Source organism: Rana temporaria, chromosome 5 (assembly GCF_905171775.1).
Source record: "Rana temporaria chromosome 5, aRanTem1.1, whole genome shotgun sequence".
NCBI classification, from domain to species: Eukaryota; Metazoa; Chordata; class Amphibia; order Anura; family Ranidae; genus Rana; species Rana temporaria.
The window spans coordinates 413408841-413430125 of record NC_053493.1 but is presented as its reverse complement, the minus strand read 5'-3'; the positions used below and the strand labels follow the sequence as shown (position 1 = coordinate 413430125).

Below are 21285 nucleotides of genomic sequence, written 5' to 3'. Positions count from 1 at the left end.
AGAGACTGCAGACATAAGGCCCTGTATGTGATCACTACTTGTATATGTGTACAGTCGCTGCGTATTTCAGCCTGTCACTGACAGGCCACTGGCAGCAGGCTGTACACACCTCTTGTGACTCACTGGCAATGACACTCTCTCTCTTTTTTTTTTACACTGTACAGCCATGTAATGCGTCCATGTGCATGATGAGCCCCAATTAAACAGCTTGTGTATATTTCGGGCACACAGTAGAAGCTCATTAGTGTGCCATGCAGAGTAAAAACTCATTATTACATATCAGATCATTTGTTGCACTTTGTTACTATTGTGCACAGAACTTTCCCATTGGAGTGTCTCGGGTGCGATACGTTTCTGTGCAGACAGATAGGATGTGTTAAGGCGGCATTGACTCATTTTGAAAGGTCTTGAGCGCACCTTAAAAAATAAAACGCAATGTTCTGTATGTTGCGGTGCGGATCTATTGGCATCTAGGGTGTGATTGGCACACATGCCCATTGTATGATAGGATATTGCTGCAGCAACACACACAGGCCTGGATCAGAGAAGACGATCGCTCCGGGAGATCTCACCGTCACGGCGATACAACGATCTGCCAAAATGTTATTTAATCCTTATTTACTCTGCTGGGGCGATGAAGGGAGGGGGAGGGGGGTGTGCAGCTGTACTCTACCTCTACACACTGACACCAACCACACCGCTGCAACTCTCCACACTCCACCCACAATTGTAAAGTTTAATTATTTTTCTCTGCCTTATCAATGTGTAAAATTGTGTAAAGTGAACCCAATGAGAATCATTCATCCCAATGAGAAGCATTCAATAAGACATAGAGGCAGCCAACCCATCAACCAATCAGAATCAGAGGCGTTGCTAGGGGGGTGCGGTCCGCACCGGGTGACACCTGCTAGAGGGGTGACACCATCCCGTTGTTTTTTTTTATTCTTTTTTTTTTGCTGACATGCCCAGCCTGCCCTGTACCACCCTGTAAGTGTAAATATGAGATGTGACGTCTTTTTGACCCCCAGATCTCATATTTAAGAGGACCCGTCATGCTTTTTTTTACTATTATAAGTTATATTTACATTTCTTTTAATAGGAATAAAAAGTGACCCAAATAAGAAATTTACAGTGTAAATAAATAAAAAAAAAAGTTAAACAAATAATAATACAAATAAATAAATTGAAAAGCGCGCCGCACTCGCGCGCAGAAGCGAACGCATACGCAAGTCGCGCTCCGCATATGAAAACGGTGTTCAAACCACACACGTGAGGCATCGCCGCGATCATTAGAGCGAGAGCAATAATTCTAGCCCTAGACCTCCTCTGTAACTCAAAACTGGTAAGCTGTAGACATGTTTAAATGTCACCTATGGAGATTTTTAAGGGTCCAAGTTTGTTGCCATTCTGCGAGCGGGTGCAATTTTGAAGTGGGTGGTTGAGGGGGATGGGGATTTGGGTGATCCCCATGTTACCTCTGACAGTTCAGTGCGCAGCACCTGACACTGGACAGCGATAATTCCCAGCGATCACATGAGGGATTAACCCCCGGGTCAGCAGCACCGCCAAACATCCATCACCATTCCCCACCCCCGCCCATTCATAATCACGCTGCATATGACATGTTATCCTCATTTTTCAGGGACGCCGGCCTTCCCATCAGTCTTTGCACAGTTGTAGCGGCTCCCCTCCTGGACTGAAATGGCTGAAAATGATTTCACTGCACGCTGTGAGCTTCTCACCATGTACATTAGAAGCTGCAGCAAGCCGGAGCCCACCTCATTTCCTGGCTGGAGGACGTCCAGCATCATCCAGCGCTTTCATCCCCAGCCTGACTGGCCCCGCCCCCAGAGGCGTTGCTAGGGGGGTGCGGTCCGCACCGGGTGACACCCGCTAGAGGGGTGACCCCATCCCGTTTTTTTGTTTTTTTTGTTTTTTTTTTAGCTGACATGCCCAGCCTGCCCTGTGCAAACCCAGCCTGCCCTGTACCACCCAGGCTGCCCTGTGCCAACCCAGCCTGCTCTGTGCCACCCCAGCCTGCCCTGTACCACCCCAAACTTTCCCATGCCACCCCAACTTGCCCTGTGCCACCCCAACTTGCCCTGTACCACCCCAATCTGCCCAATGCCACCATAACTTGCCCTATACCACCCCAACCTGCCCAATGCCACCCTAACTTGCCCTGTACCACCCCAACCTTTCCCATGCCATCCCAACTTGCCCTATGCCACCCTAACTTGCACTATACCACCCCAAACTACCCTATATCACCCCAACATGCCCTATACCACCTTAACCTGTCCTATACCACCCCACTACACCAACCTGCCACTATACCACTCTATACTACACTAACCTGCCACTATACTGCCCTATACTATCATTTACAGGGGCTGGTTTGGGGTGCGCCCCATGCCCGTGCGCTGCCTGCTTGGTGCTGGGCAGCCTAGACAGAGGGGGGGGGGGTGACACCATGTTTTACCGCACCGGGTGACACCAACCCTAGTTACGCCACTGCCCACCTCCCTTTCATTCACTGGATTTTACTTCTTTCAATCAGGGAGTCTCAATATCACCCTAGTGGTGGGTGTTACCTATGCAAATACAGCCTGCCTAGGAACGCCCACTTCTCCAGACTGACACCCACCCATCAGAGCATTTAGAAATTTGCATAACTCCTCCCAAGAGCCCCGCCCACTGCTTGGATCAGTACTGAGGGCTCTTGATTGGAGGCACAGGGTGCTGTGTCGGCTGGTGTTTTTTTGGGGGGGGGCAGCAAACAAAATTCAGCCCCCACCTGCTCACTGTCTAGCAGTCTGTCTGACACTTACCCCATCTAGGTGACGGGCATCAGCATTGCGCAGTAGGCATCCAATAGGAGCACCTTTCAGCCTCCGGCTCTAATCAGGTGCTTAACCACTTAAGCCCCGGACCAATATGCTGCTAAATGCCCAAAGGCGTTTTTACAATTCGGCACTGAGTCGCTTTAACAGACAATTGCGCGGTCGTGCGACGTGGCTTCCAAACAAAATTGGCGTCCTTTTTTTCCCAAAAATAGAGCTTTATTTTGGTGGTATTTGATCACCTCTGCGGTTTTTATTTTTTGCGCTATAAACAAAAATAGAGCGAAAATTTTGAAAAAAATGCAATATTTTTTACTTTTTGCTGTAATAAATATCCCCCAAAAACATATAATATTTTTTTTTTCCCTCAGTTTAGGCCGATACGTATTCTTCTACCTATTTTTGGTATAAAAAAAAAAAAAAAAAAAAAAAAATCGCAATAAGCGTTTATCGATTGGTTTGCACACAATTTATAGCGTTTACAAAATAGGGGATAGTTTTATCCTTTTTTTTTTTTTACTACCAATGGCGGCGATCAGCGATTTTTTTCGTGACTGCGACATTATGGCGGACACTTCGGACAATTTTGACACATTTTTGGGACCATTGTCATTTTCACAGCAAAAAATGCTATAAAAATGCATTGTTTATTGTGAAAATGACAGTTGCAGTTTGGGAGTTAACCACAGGGGGGCGCTGTAGGAGTTAGGGTTCACCTAGTGTGTGTTTACAACTGTAGGGGGGTGTGGCTGTAGGAATGACGTCATCGATCGGGTCTCCCTATAAAAGGGATCACTCGATCGATACGCCGCCACAGTGAAGCACGGGGAAGCCATGTTTACATACGGCTCTCCCCGTTCTTCAGCTCCGGGGAGCGATCGCGACTGGGCGGCTATAAACGAATAGCCGCGCCCTCATCCCAGATCGCTCCCAGACGATTTCCGACCACCATTCTGTGGACGTAAATATACATGCGGCGGTCGTTAAGCGGTTAAACCCCCCCCTCACTGGAATCCATGCGTCCTGAAAGGGACCGACGCATGGATAGGGAGGGCGGCGCACTTCATGTACGGGCCGCCCCTGTCCCTAATCTCCATGCAGCGCACCAGACGCATATATTTCTACAGGGTTTTTTTGCTTTTTTGAAGCACATGATTAGATCCAGAGGCTCCAATTGGCTTAAAAAAAGGTTGGGCTCGGGGCGCAGAGCACTGTGCCCCAAACCCACCCACTTGTGACATTATTGAATGAACATTCACTATGGTCTTACTGCTTCTCCTCCCGGGCTAATAAGGATAGGAAGCGGCTCCTAAGACTGGATTGGCTGGGAGGAGAATCGACCGAATTGGCCGGGAGAAGTCAGGGAAGCCATCCGCAACCTGGATGGGGTAAGTGCAGGTGGGCAAGCAGGGGTTTGTTGGTTGCCCCTCAAAAAAAAAAAACGGTGCTGTGATGTTTTCTATGTACAGCACCCTGCTGGCCTCTCCTCCCAGCCATGATCTGCCTACATTGCATAGAACGGCACAGAGACCCAGCAATCTCACTGGGCTTTTAAGAAGGTATGTTATGAAAATGGAAAGGTTTTACTTAAAAATCTCAGGGAAGGCAAAAAATAAGCAAACTGAACTGCAGCTTTATGTGTATGGCCCTGTCCAGACCCGATACCCGTCCTAAGTGTGCCCCCAGGCAGGTGAAGTCTTGTATCTGAGGTCACATGATGGAGAGCCTGTCCAGTCAGATTCCTACGGTGAGAATGAGAAGCCAAAATTACAGCTTTGTTTGTGGATCCAATCTGTGGACTGTCCCCGGGGGAGGGAGTACAAAAAATACATAATACATAATACATATATATATATATATATACATACATATACACACACACACACACATACACACACACACACATACACACACACACACACACATACACACACTCCCCCTATTCCCGGTCCCCCTCTTTTTCCTAACCAATCAGAGAAAACTTCATGGCCATTGACAGGTACAGTGAACACGGATTATATTGTTACAATGGTGGAATATATTAGGCAGCAAGCGAGCATGTTGTCACTGAAGTTGATGTGTTGGAAAGAATATAATGGCTGTTTTGCTGTTTGTTGTAACTTGTAGCCGCAGACCGGTCTCAGACTCAGTCCCTGCAGTCTCATTCCGGGTCCCAGTCCCTGCAGTCTCATTGCGGGTCCCAGTCCCTGCAGTCTCATTCCGGGTCACAGTCCCTGCAGTCTCATTGCGGGTCACAGTCCCTGCAGTCTCATTCCGGGTCACAGTCCCTGCAGTCTCATTCCGGGTCACAGTCCCTGCAGTCTCATTCCGGGTCACAGTCCCTGCAGTCTCATTCCGGGTCCCAGTCCCTGCAATCTCATTCCGGGTCCCAGTCCCTGCAGTCTCATTCCGGGTCCCAGTCCCTGCAGTCTCATTCCGGGTCCCAGTCCCTGCAATCTCATTCTGGGTCCCAGTCCCTGCAATCTCATTCTGGGTCCCAGTCCCTGCGAACTCATTCTGGGTCCCAGTCCCCGCAATCCTAACCTGGGTCCCAGTCCCTGCAGTCTCATTCCGGGTCCCAGTCCCTGCAATCTCATTCTGGGTCCCAGTCCCTGCAATCTCATTCTGGGTCCCAGTCCCTGCGAACTCATTCTGGGTCCCAGTCCCCGCAATCCTAACCTGGGTCCCAGTCCCTGCAGTCTCATTCCGGGTCCCAGTCCCTGCAATCTCATTCTGGGTCCCAGTCCCTGCAGTCTCATTCCGGGTCCCAGTCCCCGCAATCCTAACCTGGGTCCCAGTCCCGGAATTCTGAAGCATGGTGTCATGCGTATGTGGGCAAACAAGGATCTCCAGCACCAAACAGGGGAAATGGAGAAGCTGCCGATAGTGAGGATCGGCGAGGATCGGCAAGGATCGGCTATTCCGGAGGTCTCACACATTTCCTGCCATGAGAGCGGAGCTCACAGAGCACTGGGAACAATGGGGCATTATACACCCGGGCACTGGGAGGAATAGAAGGCTCTTTATGGGCATTTAACAAAGAAGATAAAACATTTGCAACAAAATAACAAGTTCAAGGTGATTGTAGCGCATTATGTACATTGTGTATCAGAACTGCTTGGGAACAAAGTCCATCGTTTCCTATAGTGCCTGTGGACACCAATGCCCGGGTTGGGGGCCACTGTTGGAAGAAAAGAGAAGGGACAAGAAAGCAAAAAAGGAAGGGAAGACGAAAGAAGAAGAAAGAAGAAGGAAGGGAAGAAGAAAGAAGAAGGAAGACGAAAGGGAAGAAGAAAGAAGAAGGAAGACGAAAGGGAAGAAGAAGGAAGAAGGAAGACGAAAGGGAAGAAGAAAGAAGAAGGAAGACGAAAGGGAAGAAGAAAGAAGAAGGAAGAAGAAAGAAGAAGGAAGACGAAAGGGATGAAGAAAGAAGAAGGAAGAAGAAGGAAGGGAAGAAGAAGGAAGAAGGAAGGGAAGAAGAAGGAAGGGAAGAAGAAAGGGAAGAAGAAGGAAGGGAAGAAGAAAGAAGGAGGAAGACGAAAGGGAAGAAGAAAGAAGACGGAAGACGAAAGGGAAGAAGAAAGAAGAAGGAAGGGAAGAAGAAAGAAGAAGGAAGAAGGAAGGGAAGAAGAAAGAAGAAGGAAGACGAAAGGGAAGAAGAAGGAAGAAGAAGGAAGGAAGGAAGGAAGGAAGGAAGGAAGGAAGAAGAAAGAAGAAGGAAGACGAAAGGGAAGAAGAAAGAAGAAGGGGAAGAAGAAAGAAGAAGGAAGAAGAAGGAAGAAAGGAAGGGAAGAAGAAAAAAGAAGGAAGGGTAGAAGAAAAAAGAAGGAAGGGAAGAAGAAAGAAGAAGGAAGGGAAGAAAGGGAAGAAGAAAGAAGAAGGAAGAAGAAGAAAGAAGAAGGAAGACGAAAGGGAAGAAGAAAGACGAAAGGGAAGAAGAAAGAAGAAGGGGTTCAAGAAGAAAGAAGAAGGAAGAAAGGAAGGGAAGAAGAAAGAAGAAGGAAGGGAAGAAGAAAGAAGAAGGAAGGGAAGAAGAAAGAAGAAGGAAGGGAAGAAGAAAGAAGAAGGAAGATGAAAGTGAAGAAGAAATGGAAGAAGAAAGAAGAAGGGAAAGAAGAAAGAATAAGGGAAAGAAGAAAGAGAAGGAAGAAGGAAGAAGAAGGAAGGGAAGAAGAAAGAAGAAGGAAGAGGAAAGGGAAGAAGGAAGGGAAGAAGAAAGAAGAAGCAAGACAAAAGGGAAGAAGAAAGCAGACGAAAGGGAAGAAGAAAGCAGACGAAAGGGAAGAAGGAAGGGAATAAGAAAGGGAAGAAGGGAGGGAAGAAGAAAGAAGAAGGAAGAAGAAAAAAGAAGAAAAAAGAAGAAAAAAGAAGAAAGAGAAGAAAGAGAAGAAAGAAAGAGAAGAAAGAAAGAGAAGAAAGAGAAGAAAGAAAGAAAGAAAGAAAGAAAGAAAGAAAGAAAGAAAGAAAGAAAGAAAGAAAGAAAGAAAGAAAAGTTTCATTGTGTCAGAGCAAATCACACAGAGTTTGGCTCCTACTATGATAGGCAGATCACTGCAGCCCCAAAAGTTACAGCGCGACACCAAAATGACTTCATCTCTCAGGTCCCTCTATTCGGAGTCGGCATCACCCAGAGATTGAACATAGAGAAGAAATCTGCAGATTGTGGTCATGTGATCATCACACCAGACATGGTGACAAACATCTGGAACATCAAAGGTGTTCCGAGACCCCCCCTCCCCCATCATCCGGAGCTCCCCCATACAGAGACTGGCTGCTGGTTACATTATTATTGCCTCCCACATCTGTCCTACAATCCTAATCTGGTCTCATTCCCTGCACTCAGGGCCTTAGATAAGGGGGGGGGGGGGGGCACCACCAGTCCTCCTGTACAGGACCCTGGACAAGCAGGAGGTCCATGGCAGCATGGTGAATCGGATGTGGTCAGGGAGGGCGATTGGTGTGGCATGGGGGCGCTTACTGGAACCAATCTACTTTATGTCTCTCTCTGCAGCAGCTGAAATCTGTATAATAAATCTGGCTTCTCCTCTTATCCCTCCCATTTGCTTTCAGCTGCTGCAGAGAGAGAGAGCAACATAAAGCATTGGTTGTAGTAACTGTCCCCCCCCCCCCCCCCCCCCGCCACACCAATCACCCTCCCTGTGCACCATACATTTTCCCCTGTTGCCCAGGCCCCCCCCCCCCCATGTGCCCCTCCTACCTCTGCAGCACTGCTGGCTTCTCTCCTCTTTGTCCTGCCTGCAGCTGCAAGCACAAAATAGGATCCTTCAAGATTGAGAGTGGGGGAAGGGTTAGGTAAATATGTAATTTACCAGCCCCTTCATTTCCTGAGCGAACACAATGAGTGATCACTGGTACCGATCACTCACTGTGTTCATTCGTAGCTGAAGCGTTGTCTGTATGGGGCCCCATATCAGGTTCTCTGTATGGAGACCTGTGGCTTCTAACGGCACCCAGTCCCTGCGCTCCTCAACGGCACCCCAGTCCCTGCGCTCCTCAACGGCACCCCAGTCCCTGCGCTCCTCAACGGCACCCCAGTCCCTGCGCTCCTCAACGGCACCCCAGTCCCTGCGCTCCTCAACGGCTCCCCCAATACCTGCACTGCTCAACGCCCCCCCCCCCCCCCAGTCCCTGCACTCCTCAACGGCCCTACCCAGTCCCTGCACTCCTCAACGGCCCTACCCAGTCCCTGCACTCCTCAACGGCCCCCCCAGTCACTGCACTCCTCAACGGCCCCCCCAGTCCCTGCACTCCTCAACGGCCCCCCCAGTCCCTGCACTCCTCAACGGCCCTACCCAGGCCCTGCACTCCTCAACGGTCCTACCCAGTCCCTGCACTCCTCAACGGTCCTACCCAGTCCCTGCACTCCTCAACGGTCCCCCCAGTCCCTGCACTCCTCAAAGGCCCTACCCAGTCCCTGCACTCCTCAAAGGCCCTACCCAGTCCCTGCACTCCTCAACGGCCCTACCCAGTCCCTGCACTCCTCAACAGCCCTACCCAGTCCCTGCACTCCTCAACGGCCCTACCCAGTCCCTGCACTCCTCAACGGCCCTACCCAGTCCCTGCACTCAATGTCCCCCCCAGTCCCTGCAATCAATGGCCATCCCCAGTCCCTGCACTCCTCAACGTTCCTACCCAGTCCCTGCACTCCTCAACGCCCCCCCCCAGGTCCCTGCACTCAATGCCACCCCCCAGTCCCTGCACTCCTCAACGCCCCCCCCCAGTCCCTGCACTCCTCAACGCCCCCGCCCCCCAGTCTCTGCACTCCTCAACGCCCCCCCCAGTCTCTGCACTCCTCAACGCCCCCCCCAGTCCCTGCACTCCTCAACGGGCCCCCCCCCCAGCCCCTGCACTCCTCAACGGCCCTACCCAGTCCCTGCACTCCTCAACGGCCCCCCAGTCCCTGCACTCCTCAATGGCCCCCCCCAGCCCCTGCACTCCTCAACGGCCCTACCCAGTCCCTGCACTCCTCAACGCCCCCCCAGTCCCTGCACTCCTCAACGGCCCCCCCCCCCCAGCCCCTGCACTCAACGCCCCTACCCAGTCCCTGCACTCCTCAACGGCCCCCCAGTCCCTGCACTCCTCAACGCCCCCCCAGTACCTGCACTCCTTAACGGCCCTACCCAGTCCCTGCACTCCTCAACGCCCCCCCCCCCCAGTCCCTGCACTCCTCAACGCCCCCCCCAGTCCCTGCACTCCTCAACGCCCCCCCCCTCCAGTCCCTGCACTCAACGGCCCCCCCAGTCCCTGCACTCCTCAACGGCCCTACCCAGTCCCTGCACTCCTCAACGGCCCCCCAGTCCCTGCACTCCTCAATGCCCCCCCCCCCCCAGTCCCTGCACTCCTCAATGCCCCCCCCAGTCCCTGCACTCCTTAACGCCCCCCCCCCCAGTCCCTACACTCAATGGCCCCCCAGTCCCTGCAATCCATCTGGTGCACCAATAGAAGCCTCACTCTGAAGAAACCGTAAATGAAAATCCAGAAGGTAGAGTGCGGCCCCTTGTAATGATCACAGGTGGAGCTGGGAACGCAGAGAGATCCCAACATTGGAGCGGCCCCAGAGCCACCAACAGGGACTACAGATATACAGGACACCAAATACACCAAGAGGAAGAGCAGGTCTGCATTATGTTACATGAAATGGCGCGGCACATTAGCCCGCAGACAGGTCCTCTTCACAGACCATTCCAGTATTGAAGAGAGTAATCATCTGCAGACCGCAGTTCATCTAATTCCCATTATTTGCCGTTCATTATCAGCCGGAACCGAGCGCAAAATACACAGCGACCAGATGGCAATTAGTGTGAGAGTCGCTGAAGAATAGTGGGAGGCCATCGCTCCATCCTGGTTACTGACATCATCGCAGGACGCACACAATACACACATATCACTTATCTGTATTGTCACCGCGAACCACGGCGCCCATCTACTATCAGTGTATGTGGTTATGTACAGCGCCATTATTCTATACGGCACAGCGCCATTATTCTATATACGGCACAGCGCCATTATTCTATACGGCACAGCGCCATTATTCTATACGGCACAGCGCCATTATTCTATACGGCACAGCGCCATTATTCTATACGGCACAGCGCCATTATTCTATACGGCACAGCGCCATTATTCTATACGGCACAGTGATATTATTCTATATACGGCACAGCGCCATTATTCTATACACGGCACAGCGCCATTATTCTATATACGGCACAGCGCCATTATTCGGTACAGCGCCATTATTCTATACGGCACAGCGCCATTATTCTATATACGGAATAATTCTTCTATATACGGCACAGCGCCATTATTCTATACACGGCACAGCGCCATTATTCTATACGGCACAGCGCCATTATTCTATATACGGAATAATTCTTCTATATACGGCACAGCGCCATTATTCTATATACAGCACAGCGCCATTATTCTATATACAGCACAGCGCCATTATTCTATATACAGCACAGCGCCATTATTCTATATACGGCACAGCGCCATTATTCTAAATACGGAACAGCGCCATTATTCTAAATACGGAACAGCGCCATTATTCTATACGGCACAGCGCCACTATTCCATACGGCACAGCATGCCATTGTTATATGGGGCACGGCGTACATTGTCATTATGGGGCACGGCGTGCATTGTCATTATGGGGCACAGCGTGCATTGTCATTATGGGGCACAGCGTGCATTGTCATTATGGGGCACAGCGTGCATTGTCATTATGGGGCACAGCATGCATTGTCATTATGGGGCATTATATAGGGAACAGTGGACGTGGTTGTATAGGGCACAGTGGTTATATAGGGGAAACATTATATAGGGCACAGTGGACGTGGTTGTATAGGGCACAATGGATGTGGTTGTATAGGGGAAAGATTATATAGGGCACAGTGGACGTGGTTATACAGGGGAAACATTATATAGGAAATCTACAAATAATCTATAGGTGTATGGCCAGTCTAACAAGCGGATTGGCTCCCATGCACAGCTTCTCCAGATTTTGCACTCTCCAGTTTTAGTAAATCTCCACCTAAAAAAGTGTGAATCGGGTTTCTGGCAACAGATCTCATAAGCTGTGATTAATGATGTAAGAAAAAGGACATCTGTGCACCAAAGTCCAGCATGATCTGCCATGAGTGGGGTAAAATATCCTCCCTACTCCCACCCGGGGCAAAAAAAAAAAAAACACAAAAGGCATACCTCCCAACTTTTTAAGATGGAAATGAGGGACACCTATCAGCAAAACTATGCAGGCATAGGACACGCCCATTGCCACGCCCCTTTAAAGGAGAATTCTACAAAAAAAAAAAACAAGATTGGTTAAACTCACCTCTACTATTCCTATATATTGGCTTTTGGAATTTACAAATGCAGCAATGTAGAAATCAAAGGAAAGGTTTAGCTCTGGGAAACACTTTTTGACAGATAAGTGCATTTTATATATTTTATATACAGTAAAACCTTGGATTGCGAGTATAATTCATTCCAGAAACATGCTTGTAATCCAAAGCACTTGTATATCAAAGCATTTTTTTTAACAAAGTATAAAAGAGAAGAGAGACAGCTCCCTCGATACCAGAGACAGCTCCCTCGATACCAGAGACAGCTCCCTCGATACCAGAGACAGCTCCCTCGATACCAGAGACAGCTCCCTCGATACCAGAGACAGCTCCCTCAATATCCGAGACAGCCCCTCGATACCCGAGACAGCCCCTCGATACCCGAAACAGCCCCTCGATATCAGAGATACCTCCCTCGATATCAGAGACAGCCCCTCGATACCCGAGACAGCCCCTCGATACCCGAGACAGCCCCTCGATATCAGAGATAGCTCCCCCGATATCAGAGATAGCTCCCCCGATATCAGAGACAGCTCCCTCGATACCAGAGACAGCTCCCTCGATATCCGACACAGCCCCTCGATATCAGAGACAGCTCCCTCGATACCAGAGACAGCTCCCTCGATATCAGAGACAGCTCCCTCGATATCAGAGACAGCCCCTCGATATCCGACACAGCCCCTCGATATCCGACACAGCCCCTCGATATCAGAGACAGCTCCCTCGATACCAGAGACAGCTCCCTCGATATCAGAGACAGCTCCCTCGATATCAGAGACAGCTCCCTCGATACCAGAGACAGCCCCTCGATACCCGACACAGCTCCCTCGATACCCGACACAGCTCCCTCGATATCAGAGACAGCTCCCTCGATATCCGACACAGCTCCCTCGATATCCGACACAGCTCCCTCGATATCAGAGACAGCTCCCTCGATATCAGAGACAGCTCCCTCGATATCAGAGACAGCTCCCTCGATATCAGAGACAGCTCCCTCGATACCAGAGACAGCTCCCTCGATACCAGAGACAGCTCCCTCGATACCAGAGACAGCTCCCTCGATACCAGAGACAGCTCCCTCGATACCAGAGACAGCTCCCTCGATATCAGAGACAGCTCCCTCGATATCCGAGACAGCTCCCTCGATATCCGAGACAGCTCCCTCGATATCCGAGACAGCTCCCTCGATATCCGAGACAGCCCCTCGATATCAGAGACAGCTCCCTCGATATCAGAGACAGCTCCCTCGATATCAGAGACAGCTCCCTCGATATCAGAGACAGCTCCCTCGATATCAGAGACAGCTCCCTCGATACCAGAGACAGCTCCCTCGATATCAGAGACAGCTCCCTCGATATCAGAGACAGCTCCCTCGATACCCGACACAGCCCCTCGATATCAGAGACAGCTCCCTCGATATCCGACACAGCCCCTCGATACCCGACACAGCCCCTCGATATCAGAGACAGCTCCCTCGATATCAGAGACAGCTCCCTCGATACCCGACACAGCCCCTCGATACCCGACACAGCTCCCTCGATATCCGAGACAGCCCCTCGATACCCGACACAGCCCCTCGATATCAGAGACAGCTCCCTCGATATCAGAGACAGCTCCCTCGATATCCGAGACAGCTCCCTCGATATCCGAGACAGCTCCCTCGATATCCGAGACAGCCCCTCGATACCCGACACAGCTCCCTCGATATCCGAGACAGCCCCTCGATACCCGACACAGCTCCCTCGATATCCGAGACAGCCCCTCGATATCCGAGACAGCTCCCTCGATATCAGAGACAGCTCCCTCGATACCAGAGACAGCTCCCTCGATACCAGAGACAGCTCCCTCGATACCAGAGACAGCTCCCTCGATACCAGAGACAGCTCCCTCGATACCAGAGACAGCTCCCTCGATATCAGAGACAGCTCCCTCGATATCCGAGACAGCTCCCTCGATATCCGAGACAGCTCCCTCGATATCCGAGACAGCTCCCTCGATATCCGAGACAGCTCCCTCGATATCCGAGACAGCCCCTCGATATCAGAGACAGCTCCCTCGATATCAGAGACAGCTCCCTCGATATCAGAGACAGCTCCCTCGATATCAGAGACAGCTCCCTCGATATCAGAGACAGCTCCCTCGATACCAGAGACAGCTCCCTCGATATCAGAGACAGCTCCCTCGATATCAGAGACAGCTCCCTCGATACCCGACACAGCCCCTCGATATCAGAGACAGCTCCCTCGATATCCGACACAGCCCCTCGATACCCGACACAGCCCCTCGATATCAGAGACAGCTCCCTCGATATCAGAGACAGCTCCCTCGATACCCGACACAGCCCCTCGATACCCGACACAGCTCCCTCGATATCCGAGACAGCCCCTCGATACCCGACACAGCCCCTCGATATCAGAGACAGCTCCCTCGATATCAGAGACAGCTCCCTCGATATCCGAGACAGCTCCCTCGATATCCGAGACAGCTCCCTCGATATCCGAGACAGCCCCTCGATACCCGACACAGCTCCCTCGATATCCGAGACAGCCCCTCGATACCCGACACAGCTCCCTCGATATCCGAGACAGCCCCTCGATATCCGAGACAGCCCCTCGATACCCGACACAGCTCCCTCGATATCAGAGACAGCTCCCTCGATATCAGAGACAGCTCCCTCGATATCCGAGACAGCTCCCTCGATATCAGAGACAGCTCCCTCGATATCAGAGACAGCTCCCTCGATATCAGAGACAGCTCCCTCGATATCAGAGACAGCTCCCTCGATATCAGAGACAGCTCCCTCGATACCCGACACAGCTCCCTCGATATCCGAGACAGCCCCTCGATATCAGAGACAGCTCCCTCGATATCAGAGACAGCTCCCTCGATATCAGAGACAGCTCCCTCGATATCAGAGACAGCTCCCTCGATATCAGAGACAGCTCCCTCGATATCAGAGACAGCTCCCTCGATACCTGAGACAGTTGGGAGGTATGCAAAAAGGCATCTACATTCATAGTCTCCATAGACATTCCTCTACTGTCCTTCAGTACTGTGGATGCCGATACTTGTAGCAGAATCATTGAGATGTACTACAATGTAGTTTAATTGTAATATTATGACCTCATACGGCAGGGCATGTCACACCATTACTGCCTTTACAGTAAAAACCCCTTTCCTGTCCTGATAAAGATCAGAGTCCTTTCTACTGAAGACTTCTTGTAGTTTTCTATTGCTTACTTTTTTTTACACCTCCTGATATCTGTGTGTCAATATTGTTCCCCTCCACACCTTGTACTGTCACTATATGTCACCAGGATTTGCGGTTGGCAATGACGCGCAAGCCGTCTACTATCGCCTGTGTATTAACCCTTCATTCTCTCTCTCACGTGTGTGTTTGCTTATGCATAAAAGAGTACAAGCGCCCTTTGTTTGCCCAATGTAAACCCCCCCCAGGCATTACCTGCAGCAGCTCTTTCTCCAGCTCCACAGCTCGGGCGACGATGGGGCCCCTGACGGCGTACTCCACCTTCTTGACCCAGGGGTTCATGGACTCCAAAGTCAGGATCCGACTGTGCACGCCGTTCTCCGTCATCTTGCCCCCGAGCCTGCCGTCCCTTTCTGCCAGCTGCGTTCCCGAGGCGGACCTGGAAGAGGGAAGAAGAAGAGGGCATCTCAGAGAGGTGGTGATGCGGGGAGCCAGGGCGCGGGCTCCTCGGGCCCCCCCAATTCTTCTCAGAACGCTCATGGCAAAAAAAATTCAGCAGCTCTAGTAAAAGTTTCCAGAAAGGGAAAGTTCCATCAAGCAGAAAGAAGGACTTTGAGCGGATGGGACGGTGCGGAGAAGAGTTGACACGACAACATTGTGACTGTAAAAAAAAGAAGAAGAAGAAGGAAGCCAAGGAGGAGGAGGAGGAGGGAAAGGAGGGGAGATCAGCGTGCACAGACAGCTCACAGCATGCAAAAAAAAAAAAAGGGTTTAATGTAAAACTTCTACAACAAAACTCCGGCTAAACCAGTCCAGGAGCTTCTGCCCGAGGACAAGACAAGAATATTAGGAGCTCCTCACCCAGTTGCCGCTGGTGCCAACCTGACACTGAGCGCTCAGCCGCCGCCTGCAGGGACTATAGAGGGGACGGGGAGGGGACAGCCACGAGGCACCTCAATGACACAACCCACTTTCCTCCAGGGGCAAAATTCTACCCGATTGTTCTAGGAGGAGACTGAAGACCAGAAGAGGCTGAAGGACCTGCACTGCCTGAAGCTGCACTACACACAGGAGGGAACATGTGGAAGAAATACTCACAGCTGGAACTCCTATCAGAGAACTGGTTCTACCACTTGAGTCCCCGGGGCCCTTTCTCTACCATAATTACCCTTAAGAAGGAAAAGGCTATACAATGACCCTTTAACCACTTAAGACCCGGACCTTTAGGCAGCTAAAAGGACCCGGACAGTTTTTGCGATTCGGCACTGCGTGGCTTTAACCACTGGGCATTTAAACCCCCTTCCTAACCAGACCAATTTTCAGCTTTCGGTGCTCTCACAATTTGAATGACAATTACTCAGTCATACAACATTGTGCCCATCTGAAATTTTTGTCCTTTTTTTCCCACAAATAGAGCTTTCTTTTGGTGGTATTTGATCACCTCTGGGTTTTTTATTTTTTGCGCTATAAAAGAAAAAACACTGAAAATTCTGAGCGAGAGGAGGATTCTGGGATGACGTCCTCCCAGAACAACTCGACCGCGCTGTAGACGTCTTTTGTCTATGGCGCGGTGACAAAGAGGTTAACTGACAATTGCGCGGTCGTGCGACGTGGCTCCCAAACAAAATTGGCGTCCTTTTTTCCCCACAAACAGAGCTTTCTTTTGGTGGTATTTGATCACCTCTGCGGTTTTTATTTTTCGCGCTATAAACAAAAATAAAGCGACAATTTTGAAAAAAAAATGCAATATTTTTTCCTTTTTGCTATAATAAATATCCCCAAAAACATATATAAAAAAAAAAAAAAGTTTTCCTCAGTTTAGGTCGATACGTATTCTTCTACCTATTTTTGGTAAAAAAAAAAAAAACGTTTATCAGTTGGTTTGCGCAAAATTGATAGCGTTTACAAAATAGGGCATAGTTTTATTGCATTTTTATTATTTTTTTTTACTACTAATGGCGGCGATCAGCGATTTTTTTTGTGACTGCGACATTATGGCGGACACTTCGGACAATTTTGACACATTTTTGGGACCAATGGGCCGGATTCAAGTAGATTTGCGCATTTATTACGGAGGCGCAGGGCAACGATTTTGCCCTGCGCCCCCGCAATTTTTTTGCGCTGCCCTCGATTCACGGAGCAGAAGCTCCGTAAATTGCGCGGGCGCGCCGGCAAAATGCCCGGCGCAAGCGCGCGCAATTTAAATGATCCCGTAGGGGGCGGGAATCATTTAAATTAGGCGCGTTCCCGCGCCGACCGTAGAGCGCATGCTCCGTCGGGAAACTTTCCCGACGTGCATTGCGGCAAATGACGTCGCAAGGACGTCATTTGCTTCAACGTGAACGTGAATGGTGTCCAGCGCCATTCACGAATCACTTACGCAAACTACGTAAAATTCAAATTTCGCGACGCGGGAACGACAGGTATACGTAACATTGGCTGCCCCTGCTAATAGCAGGGGCAGCCTTACGCAAAAACCGCCGTACGGAAACGACGTAAATTGCTCGCGCAACGTTGTGAATCGGTGTTAGTATGCAATTTGCATACTATACGCTGAGCACAACTGGAACGCCACCTAGCGGCCATCGCAAGAATGCAGCCTAAGATATGCGGGCATAAGAGCCTTATGCCGCGCAGATCTTAGGCTGCAGTCGGCGTAACGAGGTTCCTGAATCAGGAGCACTCGTTACGCCGGGGCAAGTAAGCAATTGCGCTGTGTAACCTATGGTTACACAGGCGCAATTGCTTCTTGAATCCACCCCATTGTCATTTTCACAGCAAAAAATGCATTGGGCCGGATTCAGGTAGGAGATACGATGGCGTTATCTATGCGCCCGATTCATAGAATCAGTTACGCATTGATTTCCCTAAGATCCGACTGGCGTAAGTGTCTTACGCCGTCGTATCTTAGGCTGCATATTTACGCTGGCCGCTAGGTGGCGCTTCCGTCGATTTCCGCAAGGAATATGCTAATTAGGTAGATACGCCGATTCACAAACGTACGTACGCCCGGCGCTATTCTGTTACGTCGTTTACGTTAAGCTTTTTTTCGGCGTAAGGTTGCTCCTGCTATTATGTATTAAGTATGGACATCGTTCCCGTGTCAAATTTAGAAATTTTTACATCGTTTGCGCAAGTCGTTCGCGAATAGGGCTGAACGTAAGTTACGTTCACGTCTAAAGCATGCGCCGTTCGTAAAAAACGTCAAATACGTGGGGTCACACTAAATTTGAATAAAACACGCCCACATCATCCAAATTTGAATAAGGCGGGCTTACGCCGGAGCACATACGTTACGCCGCCGTAACTTAGGGCGCAAGTTCTTTCTGAATACGGAACTTGCGCCCTAATTTACGGCGGCGTAACGTATCTGAGCTACGTTACGCCCACATAAAAATACGCCGATCTGCGTAAATCCGGGCCAAGGTTTTTTTTTCGATGGAAAATGCGATCGCGTGTACGGGGCATGAGTTGCAGCCCTAATTCTATGTCATTTTCTAGCAAAAAAAATATGATTTTTACATATAGGAGAGAAATGTCAAAATTGGCCTGGTTGGCAAGTGGTTAAAGCGGAGGTCCACCCAAAAAATGAACCTCCGCTTTTCAGAACCCTCCCCCCCTCCGGTGTCACATTTGGCACCATTCAGGGGGGGGGGGGGGTGCAGGTACCTGCTGAATAATCGGAGATACGTTACGCCCGCACAATATTACGCAGGGCTACCTGAATCTAGCCCATTGTTTACTGTGAAAATGACAATTGAAGTTTGGGAGTTAAAGCGGGGGTTCACCCTTAGAGGGCACTTTTCCCCCTTCGCTTCCTGCTCGTTATTACTAGGGGAATCGGCAATTTATTTAAAAATATGTGCAGTACTTACCCGTTTACGAGACGCATCCTCTCCGTCGCTTCCGGGTATGGGCTTCGGGAATGGGCGGTCCTTCTTGATTGACAGGTTTCCGAGAGGCTTCCGACGGTCGCATCCATCGCGTCACGATTTTCCGAAAGAAGCCGAACGTCGGTGCGCAGGCGCAGTATAGAGCCGCACCGACGTTCGGCTTCTTTCGGCTACGAGTGACGCGATGGATGCGACCGTCGGAAGCCTCTCGGAAGGCTGTCACTCAAGAAGGAACGCCGGCTCCCGAAGACCCATACCCGGAAGCGACGGAAGAAGATGCAGCTCGAAAACGGGTAAGTACTGCACCTATTTTAATATAAATAGCCGATTCCCCTAGACCGAACGAGCAGGAAGCTAAGGGGAGATTTTTTTTTTTTTTTTAAATGGGTGAACTCCCGCTTTAACCACAAGGGGGCGCTGAAGGGATTATGTATGACCTCATCTGTGTTTCTAACTGTAGGGGGGTGTGGCTGTAGGTGTGACGTCATTGATCGCCTTTCCCTATATCGGGGAACACCTGATCAATGACAGCGCCACAGTGAAGAACGGGGAAGCTGTGTTTACACACACCTCTCCCCGTTCTTCAGCTCCGGGGACCGATCGCGGGACTCCAGCAGCAAACGGGTCCGCGTGTCCCGCGGGCACGGAGCTTCGGACCGGGTCGCGGGCGCGCGCCCGCGACCCACGGCCGGGCACTTAAAGAGGACGCACCTGTACGTGCTTGTGCCCAGCCGTGCCATTCTGCCGACGTATATGTGCAGGAGGCGGTCCTTAAATGCTGCTTTCCCGCCGATCTTCTTCGACTTGTAGTACCGTATATTCTCTAGTATAAGCCTAGGCACCTAATTTTACCACAAAAAAAAAAATGGGAAAACTTATTGACTTGAGTATAAGCCTAGGGTGTCCATCTGCATGCCTCAGCGCGTCCATGCCTCAGCGTGCCCGTGCCTCAGCGTGCCCATGCCTAGACTGACGTTTAACATGGGAGTCTATGGAAGGGGTGTCCGGGTTTGAAAAATCGGTGCTCCCCAGCCGTAGATCCCCCAGACAACAAACTTTGCACACTTGTAGAAGAGAAATGGGGATACATGTGTGCCAAGTTCCGGGTCCAGAGGACATATGACCAGCCGGTACCGGTCCCCAAATTCACCAGAGGAATTACCGTTTAACATGGGAGTCTATGGAAGGGGTGCCCGGTTTGAAAAATTGGTGCTCCCCAGCTGTAGGTCCCCCAGACAACAAACTTTGCACACTTGTAGAAGAAGAGGGGGGCTACATGTGTGCCAAGTTTGGCCGGTACCGATGCCCCAAAATCCGGGAGATCAGGCGCAAAAAGGGGACTCGAGTATAAGCCGAGGGGGGCATTTTCAGCACAAAAAAAAAAATGTGCTGAAAAACTCGGCTTATACTCCAGTATATACGGTAAATACCTTTTCTTTTTAAAGAGGGAACTCCAGGCAGGATCTTAAAGCGGATCTTCACCCTAAACCAGGGCCTTAACCCCTTGCCACCCAGGCCAGTTCTGACAATTTCTCTTCTACATGTAAAAATCATAATTTTTTTTTGCTAGGAAATTACATAGAAACCCCAAATATTATATGTTTTTTTTTTATTTTTTAGTACAGACCCTAGAGAACACAATGGCGGTTGTTGCAATTATTTTTTTTTTATCTCACCCGGTACTTGGCAAGCAATTTTTCTAATTTTTTCCCCACAAATCGAGCTTTCTTTTGGTGGTATTTGATCACCTCTGCGGTTTTTATTTTTTGCACTATAAACAAAAATAGAGCAACAATTAAAAAAAAAAAAAAAAAAAAAAAAAATGCAATATTTTTTTACTTTTTGCTATAATAAAATATCCCCCAAAAATTAGACCGATACGTATTAAAAAAAAAAAAAAAAGTTTGATTGGTTTGCGCAAAAGTTTTAGGCCCAGAATCTCGTAGATGGGCGTAAAACTGTGCGGGCGTAACGTATCCGATTTACGTTACGCCGCCGCAAGTTTTACAGGCAAGTGCTTTATTCACAAAGAACTTGCCTGTAAAGTTGCGGCGGCGTAGCGTAAATCACCCGGCGCAAGCCCGCCTAATTCAAATTAGCCGGGTAGGGGGCGTGGAGCATTTAAATTAGGCGCGTTCCCGCGCCGAACGTACTGCGCATGCGCCGTCCGGAAAATATCCCAGGGTGCATTGCTCCAAATGACGTCGCAAGGACTTATTGCTTTCGACGTGAATGTAAATGGCGTCCAGCCCCATTCACGGACGACTTACGCAAACAACGTACATTTTTAAATTTCGACACGGGAACGACGGCCATACTTAACATTAATTGCCCCTCATATAGCAGGGGCAACTTTACGCGGCGCAAATCTAACGTAAACGTCATAACTTCACTGCGTCGACCGCGCGTACATTTGGGAATTCGCGTATTTTGCATACTCGACGAGGAAAACGACGGAGGCGACACCTAGCGGC

The 21285-nt window shown here is 50.0% G+C and overlaps 1 protein-coding gene across 4 annotated transcripts in view; it reads right to left on the bottom strand.

Moving 5' to 3' along the window:
* The window catches only part of GPT (glutamic--pyruvic transaminase), a 124700-nt gene that overhangs the window by 50426 nt on the left and 52989 nt on the right, over window positions 1-21285 (bottom strand). For 3 of the 4 annotated variants that reach the window (XM_040355091.1, XM_040355088.1, XM_040355089.1), the window contains one exon: window positions 15174-15357. In XM_040355091.1, coding sequence (XP_040211025.1) covers window positions 15174-15357 — 184 coding nt within the window. Of the gene's footprint in view, window positions 1-15173; window positions 15358-15779; window positions 15878-21285 lie in introns of those variants that run through there. The other variant, XM_040355090.1, reaches the window with a different exon arrangement.